The sequence below is a fragment of the Biomphalaria glabrata genome, chromosome 14 (assembly GCF_947242115.1).
Source record: "Biomphalaria glabrata chromosome 14, xgBioGlab47.1, whole genome shotgun sequence".
Classification (NCBI taxonomy): domain Eukaryota; kingdom Metazoa; phylum Mollusca; class Gastropoda; family Planorbidae; genus Biomphalaria; species Biomphalaria glabrata.
Window position 1 is genome coordinate 3649132 of NC_074724.1, and position 21715 is coordinate 3670846.

Sequence of the window (21715 nt, forward strand, 5' to 3'; positions counted from 1 at the left end):
GTACCACATGAAGAAATACAATAATAGCTTTAGTCATTTTACGACTGAAGGCGCCAAAGTCTAAATCTTATCTCGATTTTTACGACCCAAAGTTATTATGGCCACATGTTTTCTGTAGTAGTCTTGAAAGCAAGCCTGTCACACTGTACAATGCTTAGGATTGAAGTAACAATATACATTTTTAAAGCCTCTCTCTCATTGTTGTTATATTTCTGTGCTTTTATCATATTTTCGATTTAGGTACATACATATTGACGTGCATTCATGTTCAGATTACTTTACAACTTTTTAATAAACTTAACATTAATGCCATTTTTAAAACTTATCTTATTCCTGGTAAAATTTTTTGTTTATGATTGAATAACAAACACACACACTTTTTTTGGGCTAAATATAATAACGTTTTTTTCAACATATTATTGCTAAAAGAAAGGAAGGTGTCAGGGGCATGTAAGCACTAGCGGATCCAGAACTTTGGAGTGGGGGGGGGGCGATTTTTTTCCAAACCCTAACCCTAACGCCCAGTAAACCCTAACCCTACGCATAAACGTGCACACACACACACACGCGCGCGCGCGCACACACACACACACACACATATATATATATATATATATATATATATATATATATATATATATATATATATATATATATGAGAATAAAAAAAAAAGCAGCATTTCTCAACCTTCGGAGAAAAACAAAACAACTGGGGCAGCGCTATAAGGTTCTCTGGTGAAGTTCGGGGCGAAGCCCCGACGCCATAAGCGTTTTCTTGCTTTTTCACTGCAGAAAGGCATTCTCCTGACAAGTACAGCTCATTATTCATCAATGGAGTTCGGGGCGAAGCCCCGACCCCATAAGCGTTTTCTTGCTTTTTTGACTGCAGATACGCATTCTCCTGAAAAATACAGCTCATTCTTCACAATGTAGTTCGGGGCGAAGCCCCGACGCCAAAAGCGTTTTCTTGCTTTTTTGACTGCAGATACGCATTCTCCTGACAAGTACAGCTCATTCTTCACACTGTAATTCGGGGCGAAGCCCCGACGCCAAAAGCGTTTTCTTGCTTTTTTCACTGCAGAAACGCATTCTCCTGACAAGTACAGCTCATTATTTATCAATGGAGTACGGGGCGAAGCCCCGACGCCAAAAGCGTTTTCTTGCATTCTTCTCTGCAGAAACGCATTCTCCTGACATCTACAACTCATTACCCATAAATGAAGTTCGGGCTGAAGCCCCGACGCCAAAAGCGTTTTCTTGAATTCTTCTCTGCAGAAACGCATTCTCCTGACATCTACAACTCATTACCCATAAATGAAGTTCGAGGCGAAGCCCCGACGCCAAAAGCGTTTTCTTGCATTCTTCACTGCAGAAACGCATTCTCCTGACCTGAAGCTCATTATTCATACTATTAAAAAACGACCTTTCGAATAATGTTGTACTTGAAAAATATTCTAATTTGAATTTATAGGCCCATAATACATTGCAAATAAAACCGATTTGTTCCTTGAAAAGATAGGATACCCCACGTATTTAGATTTTTGCTTTGAGGATCGCCGCCGAAAAAAAACTTATTCGATAAATATTATTCAAGAAAACTCTAGTATAAATTGTGAGTTATAGTCCCAAATTTATTTAGCTAGAAAAATATCAGATTGAAAAGGTTGGGAAAAGGTGACTATGAAAAGGTTATTTGAGTTTAGAACTCATCTCAATCATGACTCTTATACTGAAAAATTTCGTTTGAATTCTAACTTTTCCAATGCAAAGTCTTTCTTAAAATACTTATGATAACTTCATGTGAAATTACAAAAACTCTGTCTGGAAATGGGAATGGCGGTAGAGTGAAAACGATTAATCCTCGCTCCTTTACTAATTTCTGCTAAAGATTGCATTTGACATTAAAGAATAGGTATGGGGCGACTCGATATAAGAATTTAATTTATAGTATATATAAATTATATTAGTGACAGAGTTTTTTAATTTTGTAATTTCTTAACTATAATACAAAAAGAAAAAGTATTGATTTGTCCGATGGGGGAAATGCGATTGCATGGATCGGCCCCTCCCACCTGGTACATCCCTTTTTCATTTAAATTTACTAATGATACAATTTGAGATTAGAGTGTGGTACGACATATTTACAATGGGTCACATATCAATACGTAGTTTATATTATATAGATATTCAACTAATTTTGTTCACAAACTATGATTCTCCACAAAAATAGGACCGCCCCCCCAGCACTCAGAGGACTAGAGTGGGGAGGGCAGTACATGCAATCGCCCCCCCCCCTCACCCCACCGAATCGGCCAAAATACCAGAAAGGGAGAAACATAATATAAAATTTATATATTAAGTCAATTAATTTTGTTCACAAACTATGATGTCTCCATAAAAACGGACCGCCCCCCCCCCACTCAAAGGGTTTAGGTGGGAAGGGCAGAAGAGGTATTCGTCCCCCCCCCCCACCAATCGGCAAACAGGGAACGACATAATATAAAGATCGGTTAAAATATCAATAACAAGTTACAAGGATATAGATATTTAATTGATTTGTTAGCAGGCTGTGATTTCTACCAATAAATTGGACCGCCCCCCCACTCGAAAGCGTAGGGGGGCGGGATTGATACCATCGCCCCCTCCCGACCCCACCAAAAGGGCCAACATACTAGAGGGGGGGGCGTATTAATCTAAAAATAGGTTGAAATATAAATAATTATTATATATTTTTAACATAAGTAATAAATTCGTATACAAATTGTGTGAATCCTATACTAAAGTTCGTCCGCCCCCCCCCCTTCGGGGGGGGGTCAGCCGAGTGGGGGGGGGGCGATCGCCCCTACCGCCCCCCCCTGGATCCGCCAGTGCATGTAAGCCGAGAGTAATTATTTCACTTTGTTGATATTTTGGTATGGTAGTTATATCCCTTTGTTTATGTACTCCCAGATTATGAATGTGAAGAGTTTTGCACGTGATGTGAACTGAATGGTTCATTTATCCTTGAATGTGAGAGAGAGTGTCTTAGTCAGTGGGGGTCCTTAACTCAGTCCAGGATGGTTGGACACTTGATTCCTGGATTGGTGTTTGTACGGTTAATATTAATAATAATAATAATATTTTCCGAGAGTGTTGCTATCATTATGTATCGTTTTGGATATTAAAGTTATGATTATTTTCCTGGATAGTTGGAGTTATATGTGGAGTTTATTAGTAATAATTAACTGTGCGTAAGTAACCCCTAAGGAGCAAAGAAAAGAACCTGACATAAGGGATGTTATCTTTATGAGATGTTCTAATACATCACTTCAAGGAAAATCTAAGCTTATCGTCTGTGGCCATGTCTTGCATACCGACAAGACTAGCTAGTCCAGGGCAATGCTTTTCAGTCTCAATGTGGCGCCCAGGTGAAAATGATTGTAAAAGGAAAAGATTACGCCTCTAGCGTAGCTAAACATTAAACCCTTTTGGGTGTCTAACAACCGAGTCCATAGCACTAGGAGGGATAGAAGAAAGCCCCAGCAAGCATACCACTGTCCACACACCGTTCCTCAGGGGCTCTACTTTTGACGACAACCGTGCCGCTTGTGTGGTACAGAGAAAAAACATGGGGGAGTTTCCTCGATGTGCTCAGCCTTTGTCCTCGCCTTTTAACAGAGCGTCTTGGAATACGAGCCATCGGTAATAGGAATACAATAAATTAACTTTGCTTCGATCCTTCCAAGACAGAAAAGTTGTTCAGACAGTCCGATGGAGAGGAGCTTTCATGGGCCTAGAGTTCCAAGAGTCTTTGACTCAACTCTTACTCAATTACAAGCAAAAGATTAAAAATACGTTTTTAAGATGACAATATTTCCTTTATGCACCTTATTGATAGATTGTTTTTCTCTTAAAATTTAAGGAATGTTAGGATTTATAAACATTTGTCTTTCTCTTGCAAACTCTTCATGGGTGATTGCGATTCTTAATTTGCTTATCCGAATTTAAATCCTGCTGCATACATTAGACACCAAGACGGGACACTCAATTCTAAATGTTTTTAATTGAGGTCATTACGTAGCTGCTAAATAAAGAGTTGCAGTTTGGTTTGCAAAGGCGCTTATGTCATCCTGCACGTGCAAAATCATTTTCTTCCCTTGGGTGTTGATTGTATGTAGATATGATGTGATGACACTTAGAAAACCAATAAGTTTAGGCACTTTTATTGTAAGTCTTAAACATTTCAGTGTTGTGTCTCATAACAAACTAATAGTTAAAGAAGCTTTCATGTGCTCAAACAGCGCACTTCATTCTAAAAAGGGACATCTCCATTTCTCACAGAAAATCTTTGAAAATTTTGAGATTTAACGCTTTTTAATGTTAAAATATTTACACTGATAAACACATTAACATATTTTACATACAATCACTGACTTTTGTTTGGCTTCTTGATTCAATATTTTAGTATTTCCTATGTTGCTTTTGTTTGGGCCCACTTTTTTCGTTACCATTCTGGCGTCGTAACGCTGTCTCACCCAAGGATTCTCTCTTACATGTTTGTAATGTAATTTCAGAGTCCGAATCTCCAGCAGGATTACGGGGAACGGCAACGGGCAGGGTATGATTCTGTCCTAACAACAGTCCGACGCGTATGCCGCACAAGCAGGTAGCCATTCACGTGTCTGTTATGGAGTGATCAACGTTACTGGTGTGATAATTGAAAAAAAATCAACCTGGTAGTATAATACTACTAGTTTAATAATAAATAGTCAAACAGTGTAACAAATAATACTTAATAGCACTTGCTTATTTAGATCCTAACAATCTAGTGTTTACCAATGTCTACATTGAGATACATTGTGCAAAATGTCTAGCGCTGTGCAGAGTCATAACAATGTATATGCTTTATGTACCTGCAAAAGTTTACATAAAATGCTACCATAGTTTGTTAGCCAGCTAGAATAGGTTTATTAGTTACAACGTTTCCTATAGAGATTATTCAAATAAGATTTATTACGGTCGAGTAAATCATGGTTATAAGTGTTTCCCAATGTGTAAGCCATTATTATCTTCACTAGGTGAAATCATGTGAATGGAAGTACGCTTGTAAACATAATTTATCATCTGGTGTGGGCTGGGGGTTACTTCACAAGGCCACGTCACCATCAAAATGATGTCTGTTTTCTTTAAGTCTTTCTTTGCTAGTGTTGTAATGTTTTTTTTTGGTTTTTTATTTATTTCTCGAGACTAACATTCTTTATTGTTCTTGTTTCTTTCCCATACAAATGAGTTCCACTGATTAAAACATTTCAACTTTACATTTACCTATCTTTAGTCTGTTGGAGCCTTTGAGCAACACGGAAGGTTTGTCGACCATCTTTCTCCATTTATCTCTGACTTTCGCATTGCATATAACCTTTTTCAGCCTTTTATGTTGTCTTCCCATCGCTTTCTCTGTCTGCCTCTTCTTTTTCCTGGTACTGTTCCCTGAATGAAGGTCTTTGCGAGTCCCGAAGACCTTATAATTTGTTCATAGAGTTTTAGTTTTTTTTGACAGTTAGTTAGCAGGTCAACATGGGGTCCAATCACTGCAGTAACGCTGTCTCTAATCTCATAGTTTGCTATGCGGTCTTTGAATGTGATTCCTAGGATACTTTTGTAGAATCTCAATTCCATTGCTGGGATCCTCCTCTCTAGCTCTGTAGTCAGCATCCAAGACTTGCAAGTATACAAGAATGTGGCCATGACCAGGGAACACATCAGTCTGATTTTGGTGTAGAGGGGGGCTATGCCTTAGTCTTTCCATTTTGAGTTTAGCAAGTGCTGCTGTGGACTGAATTAATAGTCTTGTCATATATAAAGATAAGTAACATATTTAATCAAGATACAACAGTAACAAACCCAAACGAATTCAAATAACGATGCAAGTTCACACAAGAGATTGACAAGCTTGGCTAAGACTCAATAATGCTTAGATAACTGTATACCATGTGTTTTGTTAAAATATAAAAATGTAGATTAGATATTTAAATAAAAGCATATTCTTAATTTCTTTCATTAGTATTGAAAGATTGGGTCCTGCTTGTTATAGACGATCGTTGGCTTGTAGCACCAAACTGCTGGTAGACAACTAAACCACTGAACGCGTAATATATCTTTACTTAATAAAACTTCAAATATCTTGAACAACTTGTTTGTGAACAAAACTAAATTAGAACTTTTATTGTGGTATAGACAAAATCAAGTTGGTATGAGATACAATAAATGTACTAGACTTTAGTAATAACATTTTTTTAACAAAATCACTCTACAATAACACAATCTTTGAGTCACACGTTCTGGAGTCTTCAGTCCTAACTAAGACCAATGGCACATGTCTTGCATTATTCACAACCAACCGTTAACCTCTTCCCACAGTCACAAAAGAAACACACAATTACACACACAAACACACACACACACACTGCTTAACTACTGTAACAATACAACATTTTTAGCTTGAGGCACGTTAAATTTAAATAGATTACGATATATATCTTGAAGCTGAAAAAATAAATAATTTAGAAATCATGCCATATTGAAAGACTGACCAACATTGCATTGAACTTGAACATTGCAAGGAACATTGATTTTTCCAAGAAAATATTTATTTCTAAGCTATTTTTAGCCAATGTATTAGATGAGGAAAGGTTTTGGCAGACAGGCTATAATAGCAGTCTTTATACTAGTAATTGTAACTACTTACACAGAGTGAATGAAACGTACTGTATGTTCCACTCCTAGTGAAAGTCCCAGAGGCGATAAAACAATTTTCGACCAATGTGTCGTGTCACTGCTCTGGAACTACAACCCAAGTCACAGCCTCATAAACACCATCAGTTGGACACTATGTTCAGCCACAAAGGCTAAGCACAAATCAGTATTTCACTTAGCTACGCGTATGAAGTTCTGGATTGAATAATGTGTCAATTATGAAGTAAACTAAATCTCCCTCTGCCTGTGATCTGTTTAATTGCCTATAGCGACCCGAGTCCCTTCTGTGTTATAATATCAAAATCATATAACAGTGGCGAGGAGAGGACAATGGGAAATGTCCAATTACCACACGACATTTAACTACAATGTGTAGACATCTGTATTGTCAATAGTATCTGAAATAAAGAAAAATAATGTGAAATAATCTATATAGGCTTAGCTAGTGCTGCTGTGGTCTGAATTAAGTCTTTTAATATAAAAAAGATAAGTGACACATTTGATCAACAGACTACGATAATTACGATTAAGTACGACAAATAAACTTGTGAAATACAAAATTCAAATAATTGATCCAAAACGTACAAGTGAGTATTGTGATCTCTAGAAGTTGTGTATTCAACCTACCTTCCTAGTTGCTGGGCTAAACTAGTGTCGTGTATTATATTGATAACGAGTTAATCTTTAAACTTAAAAAAAATATCTCTTATTTTATTTTGAGTTCTCTTCAAAGAAATATTTTTCGAGCCGCAAATTTAACATTCTCATCTTATACTTTTTATTTCTAAAAAATTTCATTTTCTATATAAATTAACGAAAGATATTTAGACAATACGAATAGTAATTAAACCTAGACTTACCTTCTCTGGTAGTGTTTGTGGCTACGTTAATTCAATAAAAGAAAAGATGCGCCTCGTTATAATATACCATTTGATATTGTCACATTTTCTTGAGCTGTTGTGTTCAGGTAGTTTGGTTAATTAAAAAACAACAAGAAATGCATCAGGGCCTTAATAAAGGGTTCTCAAGTTGTAAATTTTGATATAACTGAAACAGCCTAATTGTCGTCTATTTTATTTTGCTAAATACATGTAGGAGTGTTTCTTATGCACTAAGCATATTGGTTCCAATCTTATCACTGGATGACTGACCTCGATCAATTCTTACTATATCATCAAACAATTCTAAATATGTCTGGATGTAAGTATTACATAATCAAAGGTAAAGTGTTACTCAGGCAGCATCTGTCAATGAAATCCATCTGATGAGCTGGCCCGCTTGAGTTGCCAATGTGTGGGAATTGTGTAAGATGTCTATAGTGATTTTAAATTTTGTGTGTGCCAGGCATTGGCGAATCACTATGTGTTTGGGGGGTAGGGCGAGGTGTCGGTAGGGGTGATCACCCCTTCCCACTTCAAAGTTTTGAATTCGCCAGTGGTGATAGGCAGATGCATATTTATGCATATTTAGTATCATCTGATTATAATAAAACGTTTTATTTCAAACGAGTTCAATATGTTCTTTGTGTTTACATTGCTTTAGAATAAAATAATGAGATTACACAAGACTAATATAATGCAATGATGAGCATAAAAGTGGAAAGACTATACATTATTAATACTGTAATAGAAGTACTAACAACGTTAGAAAGCCAATGGAAAACAACAATCATACTAACACTGGAAGGAGGGAGGATACTGAGTGTTCTTTATATCTTCTGATATTCTTGATGCTTACCGAACCTTATTTCCGCGTCTGAGTTTGTTATAAACACAAATTCTCTTTGTAATCATGTTTCTACATCAGTTACACATTTAGTTAAAGTAGAGTTACCTAAATAGGGACAAACAACAAATCCTCTTTCGTCTGTAATAACACTTGAATTCAATGCGGCTTCTGCTAGTAGACTTTCCGCACAGTTGCAAGAGTGTATTGATGTGCTATTTCCTTCTAGAAAACACTTCCTCTTCCCTGGGATGATCTTTTTTACTTTAAATACAAAGCAGATGTTATATGCATATTAATATATTTGATAAATAAGTAAGATAAAAGCTTATATAATGCAAAAATGCAAAGATAAACTGTTGTAAAAAAGTTTTGTTTAGCCTTAGCCTATTTTTGTGCAATTGACGTACCGTTCTTAACAGATAAAGTGACACTAATGCCATAAGCCATGTCTGTGATGTCTCCAGTGATATTTGGGTAAATTGTTATTTTCACCTGGAAGGGATCTTTGTTGATGTCTAGTGTTACGGAACACTTAGTGTTAAAATAGCTTACGGTTCCTTGAACTTTATCATATATGTACTCTATATTGGATAAAACCTTGAAACATAAATAATAATAATAATGATAATCTTTTTTTATCCATAAGGAAATTCGTCTCACAATTTGTGTATTTTACCATATCAAATATTATTGCAGATTATAAATAATAGATCGGCGTAATAAAAATATAATTCTTTCTTTCGCAAAGACGCGTACAGCGTTGAATTTTGCTTGCCCTAATGTCAATGTTCTATAATGTAACTTTTTTTTTCTGCATAATGTTTTTAATTACTTAAAACCTTATCTTAAATAGTGTTCTATTTATAAACGTCTAGAATTTCATTCTTTCAGCGTGCTATTACTAAGTAGGATGTATTGAAAGAGTGTTTTTTTTTTAAAGGCTTTATTTTCTTTCGTTAGACTATCTAGATGCTAGTGATATGGTTAGACATCTCGTTCCTCTATATACAAAAGACACTCATAAGGTCTTTAAAAAGAAAGCCGTCTTTAACTGGTCTACAAATTCATATTTTACTTGATATTCCATTTTTACTCAAGCTCAACACATAATAAAAAGTGTCGCACTATAATCAACTCTTAATTCAGAATTGATCTGAATTTTTATAAAATGTTAATAAAACGGGGCTAGTAAAAATATAATAAAAACAAAGCCTTAAAAGAAAAAAAAAAGATAATAATTTTTCATAGCTTGTGTTTAAAATTGAACCAGTTTTTCAAAACGCTAAATTACTAAGATCAAGATTGGTTGTTTTTTTCAGCACTGCTATCATTGTTACTTTGTTTCCCATAGAGTTTGAGTTTCTATCTTTAATTATATATATATATATGTGAGGAAGACCTTTTGTTATTAATATGGCAAAACAATTTCTGTTTAACATGTTAACATTGACATGAAACACATATTTAATACTGTCAGCTTTATATTATTAAATAATTAAATTTCTAGGTAGTTAAGTATAATTTTACATACAAGATATATGCATATTTGAAAGTAATTGTGTTTGTTTTTTTTTGTTCAATTATTATATTAATCCCTAGGTTCAGCCTAACAGTTATTTCATGCGCACACTGTTATACTTAGAGTAATAGACTAGGCGCATGATGATTTAAACCAAAAACAGGAATCTAATTCAAGTATATGAACTCAATGATATGGGCATGAAAAATGCGAATTAAAAGTATTTAAAATTAAATATGAAGATAATAAATCATAATTACATTCATAATAAGGCTTGTCGTCAACTTCTGAGTTTAATGAGGAATGCAGTATTACCCGTGGATACGCAGTACTTAAATAATATTAATGTAATAAATACAATAGTCACTTTGTATAATATTCCTAATAACAATGATAAAGCATAGACAGTGACTTCGACAACATGGAATGTTTCACAGCTTGTAGCCCTACCGCAGATTCGTCACTGTAACATATACTGTTGAAACTGTCAATAAACATCAACTTTGATAGTAGGACTGTCACGAAATTCTGTAATTAGTATTCTAAATGATGACGACACCGAAGCGGTTGCTAACACCACTCTCGTCAAAGTAAACCTTGTGTTGTTACCAAACATTGAAATAGATAACTCAAACACAGAAACCCCTAAACTGGGGTCACAAAGCTCTTCCCAGAATAGATCAAAAGCAATGTGGCAAAGGTTGTACAAAACCAAATATTAGTCAGTATTGACTTGTCTCTCAGGATAGAGAAACACAACCCAAACTAAGATTTGACAAAGCGACAAGGATAAATTGATAAAAAAATTCCAATAGAAAAATGACGTCATTAAAACTAGAAGAAAGCGGCGCGCTTTGAATAACTCCATAGAAGAAAGCTATGCTCTCAATGTGTGTACTTTGTTTAATATACATTTGAACTCTATACATCACTAACTGCGACAAATACATATCATAAATGTTTGCTTATCATGACTCTGAGATTTGTGAAATAAAATTTACACTTGTATTTATCATATACCTTCATTTGTAACATCTTTCTATTATCGACGACTTATTATTATTAGTACGATTATTTACAAATGTATAAAATTCATACTTTCATTGTATCAAATGAACAGATAGCTTTTGGGAAAATGTTTACGACAGTGCATGAAATCTGAAGGCTGTTATCCACATCGGCAAATTCATATGTACAGTTGAAATAGTCAAGCTGAGCTGTATAGAAGGTAAAAAAGATTGAACTAAATAGTATATATATGTATACTTATTGTACAACTTTTTTAAGAACTTTAAGCTACGATTTCAATGCAGTCATTTAATATTTTGAAAGAATCGTGGTGAGTTATGCGCTTTTGATAAAGGTGAAGATTTAGGGGACCGACTGTTGGGTTTGTTTTGTATCTATGTTTGTAAGTATGAATGTGTGTGTTGACAAGATGTCATGCAGTCAAGTATTGACCAGCTGTTTGACTGGACTGCTTGACTTGTTGAACTGTGTAAACATCCAGCTAGAGATTCTAGATTTTAATTTTGCAAGGTATACTGAATAAATGCGTGATGACGTAATAATGTTCTTTGTTTTTTAAGTAACCTTAAGATGAGATGTGAATCAAATGTTTATTACAAAGATTGTGTCAACTCACTCTGTCTGTCTCCCATTCCACTTTCTCGGATCAAATTGAAACTTTGCACAATTATTTATTGTACATGACAAGACATGAGTCGGTCAAAACAATTAACCAATTAGTTATTTAATTATTGATTATTAATTAAGCGTATTTTGTTTGATATCGAAATGAAGGAAATAACTTCTACTTTCTAAGAGATACGGATGTATATATGGATTTAATGCCCTTATTTAGTTTTGACACTTTTGTTTTCCCAATTTATATTCTCGCATCAAGTTGAAATTGTACAAAATTATTCATAGTCGAATTAAATTCACGAATCAATCGAAAAATCAACAAATGAGTAGTCTTTTTCTTCTTCTTTCGCTTGCTGTCGTTGACAACGTAATACAATGTATTGAAATCCGTGCTCTATTGTATTAATCCAAGCCCTATAAATGTCTAACACAAAAGTTTAAAAGAAACACAGATCCTCTGTTAATTTCTTTGTGGGAAGACGTTTCTACATGCCAGATGTTACAGCTTTACGTGACGGATGTATTTAGGCAACACTCTGTATGTTTAAGCGCTATAGAAAAGTAACACTATAAATATTAAGCAATACCTCAATGGAAAAAAATAAAAAATAAAAAGCTAATGTTTTAATTTTTGTGCACTTTTTAGCACTGCAAAATCTTTTTAACAACTCCTCTTCTCAGCTTGCAAATTCTTCATTGGTTTAAAAAAACAACAAAAAACAACTTGGATGGTTGACACAGTTTTCGAAATATTTGTAAAGATTTTTCCACAATTTGACAGTTGTTGTTTATAAATTTGAGAAAAGGAAAATGACTAGTTATTATCACATAGAAAATTCTGAGATTCATTAATGATGATTATAAAATTGGAAAGAATTTACAATATTAATACTGTAATACCAATACTAACAACGTTAGAAGACCAAAGGATACTACAATGACACTAACACTTCTATTTTGTATGAAAGGACAGAGGATAGTAAGTGTACTTTATATCTTATAATCCGTGAAGCTTACCGAACAGGTGACCTCAGTTCCGCATCTGAGTATGTTATTCACACAAATTCTTTTTGTAATCATGTTTTTACATCAGTTACACATGAAGTTAAATTAGAATTACCTAAATAAGGACACGTATAAAATCCTATTTCGTCTGTAATAACACTTGAATTCAATGCAACACTCGCTAGTAGACTTGTCGTACAGCTGCAAGAGTGTATTGATGTGCTATTTCCTTCTAGAAAACACTTTCTCTTCCCTGGGATAATCTTTTTTACTTTAAATACAAAGCAGATGTTATATGCATGTTTACGAGATTTGATAAATAATTAAGATAAATGCTTATATCATGCAAAGAGAAACTGTGGGTAATACAGTTTATTTTAGCCTTAGCCTATTTTTGTGCAATTGACGTACCGTTCTTAACAGATAAAGTGACACTAATGCCATAAGCCATGTCTGTGATGTCTCCAGTGATATTTGGATAAATTGTTGTTCTCACCTGGAAGGGATCTTTGTTGATGTCTAGTGTTACGGAACACTTAGTGATTCCTTGAATTTTATCATGTTTGTACTCTACTTCGGATAAAACCTTAAAACATAAATAGACCTAATAATAATGATAATGATAATAATAATAATAATAATATAAATACTTCAGCGGAAACTGTTAAAGGGACTACGATGAATTTTGTTTCTCTTTAACAAAACTCGACCTTAGCAAGAGAATGAATACTCGTTCGTTTCTGACATAATAATAATAAGAATCTTATTATCCGTTAGGAAATTGGTATTACAATTTATATTAATAATAAATAGATCGTTGAATAAAGCCTTAACTATTTTTCTCAGAAAGACGCTACCAGCGTTTAATTGATCTGGCCCTAAGCCGCATCGTCAGAGTTTTTAATATTTAACTTTTATTTTTATTTTTTTTTTCTGCATATGCTTTTAATTGCTTAAAATCTTATCTTGAATAGTGCCCCATTAATAAAACAACAAGAATTTCATTCATTTAACTTGATTTTATAAAATAGGATGTTTTGAAATAGTGGGGTTTTTAAAGGCTATATTTTCTTTCGTTAGACTATTTAGATCTTAGTGATATGGGAACACATCTCATTACTCTATACACAAACGACACTAAAAATGTCTTTAATAAGAAAGCTGTCTTTAACTGGTCTAAAAATTGATATTTTACTTGATATTGTATTTTGTACTCAAGCTCGACACACAAAAAGTTGCACTTTATTCATCTCTTAATTGATAATTGATCTGATTTTTATTTCAATGTTAATAAAACGTGGCTAGTAAAAATATAATTAAAACAAAGCCTTAAAATAGAAAAAAAAAGATAATAATTGTTCAAAACGCTTATACCTGTACCACAGATTCGTCACTGTAACAGTGACTGAAGAAACTGTTAATAAACATTAACTTTGATAGTAGGACTGTAATGGAACTCTGTACATTAGTACTCTAAACGATGACGACACCACAGTGATTGGTAACACCACTTTCGTCTCAAAGTAAACTCAACATTGAAAAGGGTAACTCAAACACAGAAACCCCTAAACTGGGGTCAAAATGTACTACCCACAATAGATCCAAGGCAATATGGCTATGGCGGTCCAAAAGTACATAACTAAAGATTATTCAGGACCACAAAATGTACTGCTTGTCTCTCAAGATAGAGAAATACAACGCAAACTAAGATTGGACAAAGCGACAAGGACACAAGGTTACTAAGACAGTTTGTGTGAAAACACTAACTTCAAATCGGCCCCGAAGTGTTCCACCCATGCAGAAAAAAAAAAGCAGGTTTCAATATTTTCAGAAAGAACATCAGAATGAAATTCTATCAAAGACAGATGACAGAGAAGAATGGAGAAAGAATGTTGACAAATCCTGTGTGGTGCCCCAGCGGTCCAGAATATTAAAGGATAGGTAGAAGTGAATGTGAACCTGGCCTTACTGATGTCTTCTAAGGAATATATAAGTGATCTAATTGTTTTGTAAAGGGTCAATCTCTTATTCAAACCCTTAAGAAAAAACAAACAATTCCATAAATTGTATTTAATTGTGTGTACTGTACCATTGAGCCAGCACTGCAGTTCAGGTGATAATATAAACAACTACTTATTAATTGTTGTTTTAAATTATTTCCAACTTATATGCATACTAAATAGATTTTTGTCTCATTAAAAAAATGGTCTGTGTGTGTGTGTGTAAATGTAGTAGTTTCTATAACAAAACGTACCTAACTTAGCAATACAAAAGTAAAAAATTATATTTTTTTTGACAAAAAATCTAAAAACATTTACATAAATGTGTTAAAAATAGGGTAAGTATGAGCCTCCGCTACTAAAAAAACTGTGTTTGTTACTATTAATAGAGAGTAGTTATAAAAGTGGTGTATTTTTATCTAAAAAAGCCTGTATGATTGATATTAAAAATTAGACTTATCACTTTCAGATAAGAAAAAAAAGTAGCCTTTGCATCAGAACTTTGAATGTTCTAAAATATTATGATGTCGGATTTTCATTATCTTTTCTAGTTTACGAGATCTAAACGGGACTGACGTACGGACTGTCATTCAACACAAAAGTAATAGCGTCTTTTCCCCTTTCGGAGGCCGCTAAAAAATGCTACACAAAATTCTAACAGAAAAATGACGTCATAAAAACTAGAAGTAAAGCGGCGCGCTTTGAATAACTCCATAGAGCAGGGATTCTCAACCTGTGGGTCGTGACCCCCTTGGGGGTCGATTGACAATTTGCCAGGCTAAATATAGATTGTTGTTGTCTATTCTTCTATTGCTGTATGTGTGTACTTGGGGGGGGGGGGGTGGTCGCGGCAGAGTGCGGGATTGTAAAAAAGGGTCGCCGAGCATAAAAGGTTGAGAACCGCTGCCATAGAGGAAAGCGGTGCTCTTAATGTGTGTAAATGTTTTTTGATATACAATTGAACTCTATACACCATTGACTGCGACAGATGCATATCATTTAGGTACACATATACCTTAACTATACATATTAACATCATGGTTTGCATTGCCATAAATGTTTGCATCATGGCTTTGAGATTTGTGAAAAAAAGTGTTGAGACATATATTATCATAAACCTTCATTTCTAAAATTATTCAATTATTGTTGACATATTGTTATTTTTAAATGTTTAAAATGTATAAAATGCATACTTCCATTGTATCAAATGAACAGATAGCTTGTGGGAAAATGTTTACGACAGTGCATGAAATCTGAAGGCTGTGATCCACATCGGCAAAGTCATATGTACAGTTGAAATAGTCCAGCTGAGCTGTATATGGATGGTGCAGTGTTAATTAGATAGAATATAAATGTATTGTGCATCAGTTTTTGTAACTTAAAGCTAGAATTTCAAATTAAAAAAAACAAAAGAACAGAAGTCATATAATGTTTTGTATCTGGCAATTATTTAATAATTGATGATTAATTATTTTGTTTGATATCGAAATAAGAGACATAACTTCTACTTAATAGGAGATGTGGATATATATCTTATATCTTATCTTATATATATATGGATTTAATGCCCTTATTACGTTTTGACACTTTTCTCCTCCCATTGCATCAAGTTAACATTGTGCTAAATTATTCCTAGTTGATTACAATACACAAGTTTTCTTCTACGGGGGTTATATCGCCACCTAGGGTGCTTTTTCGGGTTTTTTGGGGGCACTGGGAGCCAAAGGGCGGTAGGGGGGCGCTGGGCACAATAGGTTGCTTCTAATTTAAGAACAGAAACAACGTTAGAAATTGAGTTCGGGAATCCCATTTTGTTTTTTAAATTCTTACTTTTTTGCTGTAATCGGAGTGTATCTAGTGTGGTTGGACGCTACAATGGCTTCATAAGTAATATTAAATAGAGAACAGATCTATCCACTCTTCACATTGTGAGTTATGATAAAAAGGTAACAACTTGTTAAAAGTTTAGCCAATTTCTATTTGAATCTAATTATAAAAATTGTAAATAAAATACAAAGACTTGCCGACAGTAAGCTCATCTTTCAACGTTTTTTTTGAACACATAATGAGCAAAATGTTGTTGTAAACTAAAGTTTGCTGTATTTGAACAGGGTTTGTTATTGCTCGTTTTATTAAGCTCTTAAATACAATTTTTAATTATTTTTTTAAAGAAACAGGAAGATTCAACGGTTGGCGATGACTTAAAGCAGGCTTTTACATGCTAGGCATTTAATGCAAATGAATGAAACCAACCTCCGACTGCCTGGAAAGAAATTGACTTTCATTGATTATATCAATTTTTTTCTTTTATCGAGATATTAAAATCTATGTTAACGAGTTTTTCAATCTCATATAACTTGTTGACAATGAATTACTGCCTAAGCACACCGATATCTATGCGATTAACATAACAATGCCCTATGAAGAATTTGCTTCGCTTCTAAGATGTAAATAATAAAAATAAATAAATATAAATGACAATTATTAAACATCTGTTAATGATGTTTAAATTGAGTTTGCAGGAAAAAATAGATTTACAAAATTATGTCTTTAGTAATTATTAGTCCACGTTCTGACAGAACTGTTCATTGTTCACATTTGTACATTACACCCTATTATCATCAAACTTCAATAACATTTTTTTTTTGTAATCAGAAAAAGTCAATTTCGAATAGAATAATAGGAGAATACATGTTCTTTTTCTCTAACATGAATTAGAGTTTATAAAATCAGAAATTATTTTAATTTAATAAGGTCAAATCAACGACGATATCGTTAATAAGGAGAGAAAGAGTTAACATAGGAGGCACAACATAGATATGGCTGCACTTTAATGTTTCAGTATAATTTCAAAACTGTGGTCGAAATAGGAATTATATCCATCAATATGCAAGCGAAATTTAGTGCGTAAACAAACTTAATGAATAAGCAAAGAAATAGACTGGATGTAGCCACTAGAGGAGACCTTCGCCTTGCTTTGGCTAATTTAAAGCTTGAAATTTTTAATTTTGTCAAACTACAGTAAGCACAATGTTCCCATTAGCTTAATTTCATTTTGTAGTGAATTCAGCAATAATAATGTTTATATTAAACACAAAACTAAATTTACAATTAAACATAAAAACACTCATTTAAAAGGGGACTATTCTTAGGATTTCAAAGAAAGTCGTATGCTGCTTTTCTTTGAGTCTCAAAAGTTTGTCCAGCAGCTTTTGTGAGAGCTCTCCAAATGTCTCTCTCAGAGGCCATCTGCTGCCAGATACTTTCCTCTATGCCAGTAAGGGCACCTCTGTAACGCCGTCCTCCTCTAAGCTTGCCAAAGAAGATCGCCTTTGCATGCGTTCGTCTCCCGTACGGAATAAGTGTTAGTGACAGCTTACAAATTAATAAATAAATGACATTTTGTTCAAAATTGCCTTCTCACGCTTCTTTTTTCTTTTATTTTTCTTTAGAGTGGATTCGCTGGCGAATTTGTTAAAAGAAAAAATACGAAAAGGGGGCGGTAGGCAACAAAAGGTTGAAGACCACTGCAATACACGAGTCAATCCAAAAATCATTATTTTTTAATTATTATTAATTAATTTGTTTAAAATGACAGAAACGGCGGTAAACAATGACATTTTCAAATAAATTGAAGTAATTAGAGATTCTTTCCCTTAGATAAACTTTGGTTTTAAAAAGTAAACTGGTTTTGTCTTTTTTTTTTTTTGCTTGTTGTCGTTAACAATGAAAAACATTGTATTAAAATTCGTGTTCTAGCAATGGTTAATGATTTCAATCGCTTCAGAGACCAGTTCTACTAAGTTGTGTTGATATTAAATCTGTTTCACATAACCCTTCAGCCACACGACAAAAGGCATGAAGTCCTTAATGTGTTATAATTCACTGGAATCCAGCCCTTTCCTGTTTGATTGCATTATAAATGTCTAACACAAACGTTCAAAAGAAACCGATCATGTGCTTCTTCCTTGTGTACCGAAGGCAGACTTTTCTAGATGCCAGAGAGGACAGCTTGATGCGACATATGTGTCTAGAGCAGCGGTTCTCAACCTTTTTTGCTCGGCTACCCCTTATTTTAATCCCCCACTCTGCCGTGAGCACCACCCACACAGCAATAGAAGAATAGACAATAACAATCCATATTTCCGATGGTCTTAGGCGACCCCTGGCTAATCGTCAATAGACCCCCAAAGGGGTCGCGACCCACAGGTTGAGAACCCTGGTCTAGAGGAATGTAGTTTAGACAACACAGTAGCATTTGCATATTTATGCGCTATACAAAAATAATAATATGAATGTTTAGCGATACAAAATAGGAAGCCAATAGACGTACCGTAAATAAAAACCTTTCTGGTTAATGTATCATCACAAGAATTTCCATTTTCACCAGCCTTACAAACTTGCCACGTTCCATTTATGTCAATAGGTCTGTCTCTAACTACATTTTCAAAATATACTCTTAGATTTCTATCCTTGGTTTTTGTTATATTGAAGATATTTGATTTAGTTTTCTTGATACACACATTGTCTTTTCTACATATGTACAGTGTGATGTTATTACAACGTATAGATAGGGTATTTTCAGTATCAATGTTACTAGATGCTATGTCAATGTCCATAAATTTAGAGACATTTTCTTGCAGGATGATAGTTTTCCCGCTGCTAGTAGATTTACCTGTAATAAAATAATGTTTAAAATGATTCAGTGTGTAAGTACTTTCTCCCGTACTGTACACTCTTTACACTAATGGTATAAGAAGCACCTATGATTCAGTTAAACTCATTAAAGTCGCTGATGATACTGCAATAGTCGGTCATATTTCAGGAGACGAAATTCAGTATCGAAGCACGATAAAAAAGTTTACAAACTGATGCTCTGACAACTTTCTAGAACAGAATGGCACAAAAACTAAAGAACTTATAATAGATTTCAGAAAGAAAAAACAGATGATACACGAGCTCCATATAAAGACTACATCGATACTACACGTGAAGTCATATAAATATCTAGGCGTCATCATAGATAACAAGCTCTCATGGAAAGACCACCTTGGAACTCTGGCAAAGAAAACAGCCCAGCGACTATTCTTCCTATACAAACTCAATAGCTTTAAACTAAACAAGAAGATCTTAGACAATTTTAACGACGCGACTATGCAAAATCTGCTAGCATACGAAATAACTTGTTGTCAAGGCAACGCTTCATCTAAACTGTTGCGCCGCCAAGAAAACATTATAAAAAGAGGGCATCAAAAATCACACGCACAACATTACCATATTTGAATGAACTTTATGAACAGAAATGTCGATAACAATTGGAAAAATCTTGGAAGACAACAGCCACCCGCTCCATCATAAATGCGTCAAGTCGTCGCGAAGTGGGCGACTTCTGTCAATCAAGACAGAGTGGTACAAAATCTCGTTCGTACCTTACTCGATCAGATTATTTCAGCCAGCCGTTGATCAGGAAACATGAAAAGGACCAAGATACCTGCGTGTAATCGTTTAATGAACTCTTTATGTTGTGTCTGTTCTATTTATGTATACATTTCTGTTGTGTTCTCTTTATACGAGAAACACATTTTCATATGTATCAATAAAGCATTCTTACAATTATAATTTTGAAAAATGAACACCACCTATATATCCCTAATAATAGGCAGTATTTACAGACCACATTTTAGTTTAGAATACATGAAAGAAAATTTGAGTGCGAAAACTGAAACATGCACGAAAGATAAGGAATAAGTTTTTTGTTAAGTTGTAAATGAAACTCACACAGAAGATATTATACATTCATTCGATGTTACCAACAAATATTAGAGAACATTAGAGAATACAATGACGACAACGGCGACTATAAACTAAAAAAAAAAAAGAACTAACGATACAATTAATTTACTTAGGTCATTACAGAAATCTCATTATGCATTACGGAGTTTTTTTTCCCACTTTATTAGCTGAACTCTGTGATTAGATCAGATTAAAACTGTGCCTCTATCAGCACTCCAGCTTCAAAGTGACATGTTTGTGTATAGGCTGGTGCTGTGTTAACAACTTACCTTGACTCTCACGAAGTGAAGCCAACACAAAGACTAACATAAGTATGCAGCCAGCTTGCATTTCCATAACACTTCTTAACAGCTTGATATTGATATGATTCTACATCATTGTCTTTGTCTTTCCATGTCTTCAAATCTTCACAAGTTTTTATGAGAAACGCGCTCTGTTTTGTTTTTTTTGCAATCCTAAGATTAGTCACGCATAAAAGGAAGCAATAACTTAAGTGATGAAATATAAGTTAAGTGAATGAGCTTGAGTGTGTGTGTGTGTTTGTGAGACTGAAGTCATTTTACAAGTGTCGATACAAAGTCATTGGGTTGTAGTGATGTATCTTTCTTGACCTTTCCACTTCAGTTTTTTCTCCCCTAATTATAACTTCAGCTACTTGTGGTCTAATTAGGATCACGAACACATAAAAATGAAACATTTTCTATCCTACACATTTTAAAACGTTTAGATTTTATTAACCTTAAGGGAATAAATAATTAGCGTTTAGCAAATCATGTTTCTTCTGTTACATGCCCAGAATAATTGCATTGGGTAAATTTGGTGTCTGAAAAAGAATCCTTTCGTTCTTAAAATAAATAGCTCCACTTTTTATTGTTTACATACAGTAAAGAGCAGTGAGTATGCTGCTTTTTAAGACAATGATGACTACGTGGGCTCGGACATGTCATCCGCTTGACAGATGGAAGAACTCCTCTTTTGCCGAGCTTGCGGAGTGAGTCAGACCCAAGGCCGCCCAAGACGTTCAGAGATGTATGCTAGTGAGATATAATTACTACAGGCATTAATGAAAGTATTTGGGACGAAATAGATCAATATCATGCAGCATGGAGACAGACTGGAACGAGCTTCTCCGAAAGCAATAGAAAAGTTGTCTATTTTGTAAAGAAAAAAAGTACAATATTAGCTTACATTTTCATTTATTAGTTTCATCTTATTTCGCATTTAATAACTACTTCGTCTCTTACGTTCTCTATTTTATTATCGATACATTCTATGTTACATTCCTGTGTGC

At 34.2% G+C, this 21715-nt stretch overlaps 1 protein-coding gene across 1 annotated transcript; it reads right to left on the minus strand.

Moving 5' to 3' along the window:
• Positions 1 to 6212: 6212 nt before the first annotated feature.
• On the minus strand, positions 6213 to 20878 carry LOC106068503 (uncharacterized). Its single transcript, XM_056009317.1, has 8 exons — positions 20694 to 20878; positions 18965 to 19306; positions 15825 to 15943; positions 13043 to 13217; positions 12747 to 12902; positions 11078 to 11196; positions 8868 to 9057; positions 6213 to 8721 (listed from the first exon to the last, which is right to left on the minus strand). Exons 1-8 carry the CDS (start codon positions 20758 to 20760, stop codon positions 8522 to 8524), a joined length of 1368 nt encoding a protein of 455 aa, XP_055865292.1. The 5' UTR covers positions 20761 to 20878; the 3' UTR covers positions 6213 to 8521.
• Positions 20879 to 21715: the final 837 nt, after the last annotated feature.

Bases quoted from the DNA above. Each gene is read 5' to 3' on its own strand.
- LOC106068503 (XM_056009317.1), bottom strand. From the start codon at position 20,760: ATGGAAATGCAAGCTGGCTGCATACTTATGTTAGTCTTTGTGTTGGCT. The intron at 15,944-18,964 runs GTACGTCTATTG...ATCCATATACAG, and splicing joins CAGAAAGGTTTTTATTTACG to CTCAGCTGGACTATTTCAAC. The intron at 11,197-12,746 runs GTAATTCTAATT...CCTTCTATACAG, and splicing joins TTATACGTGTCCTTATTTAG to CTCAGCTTGACTATTTCAAC.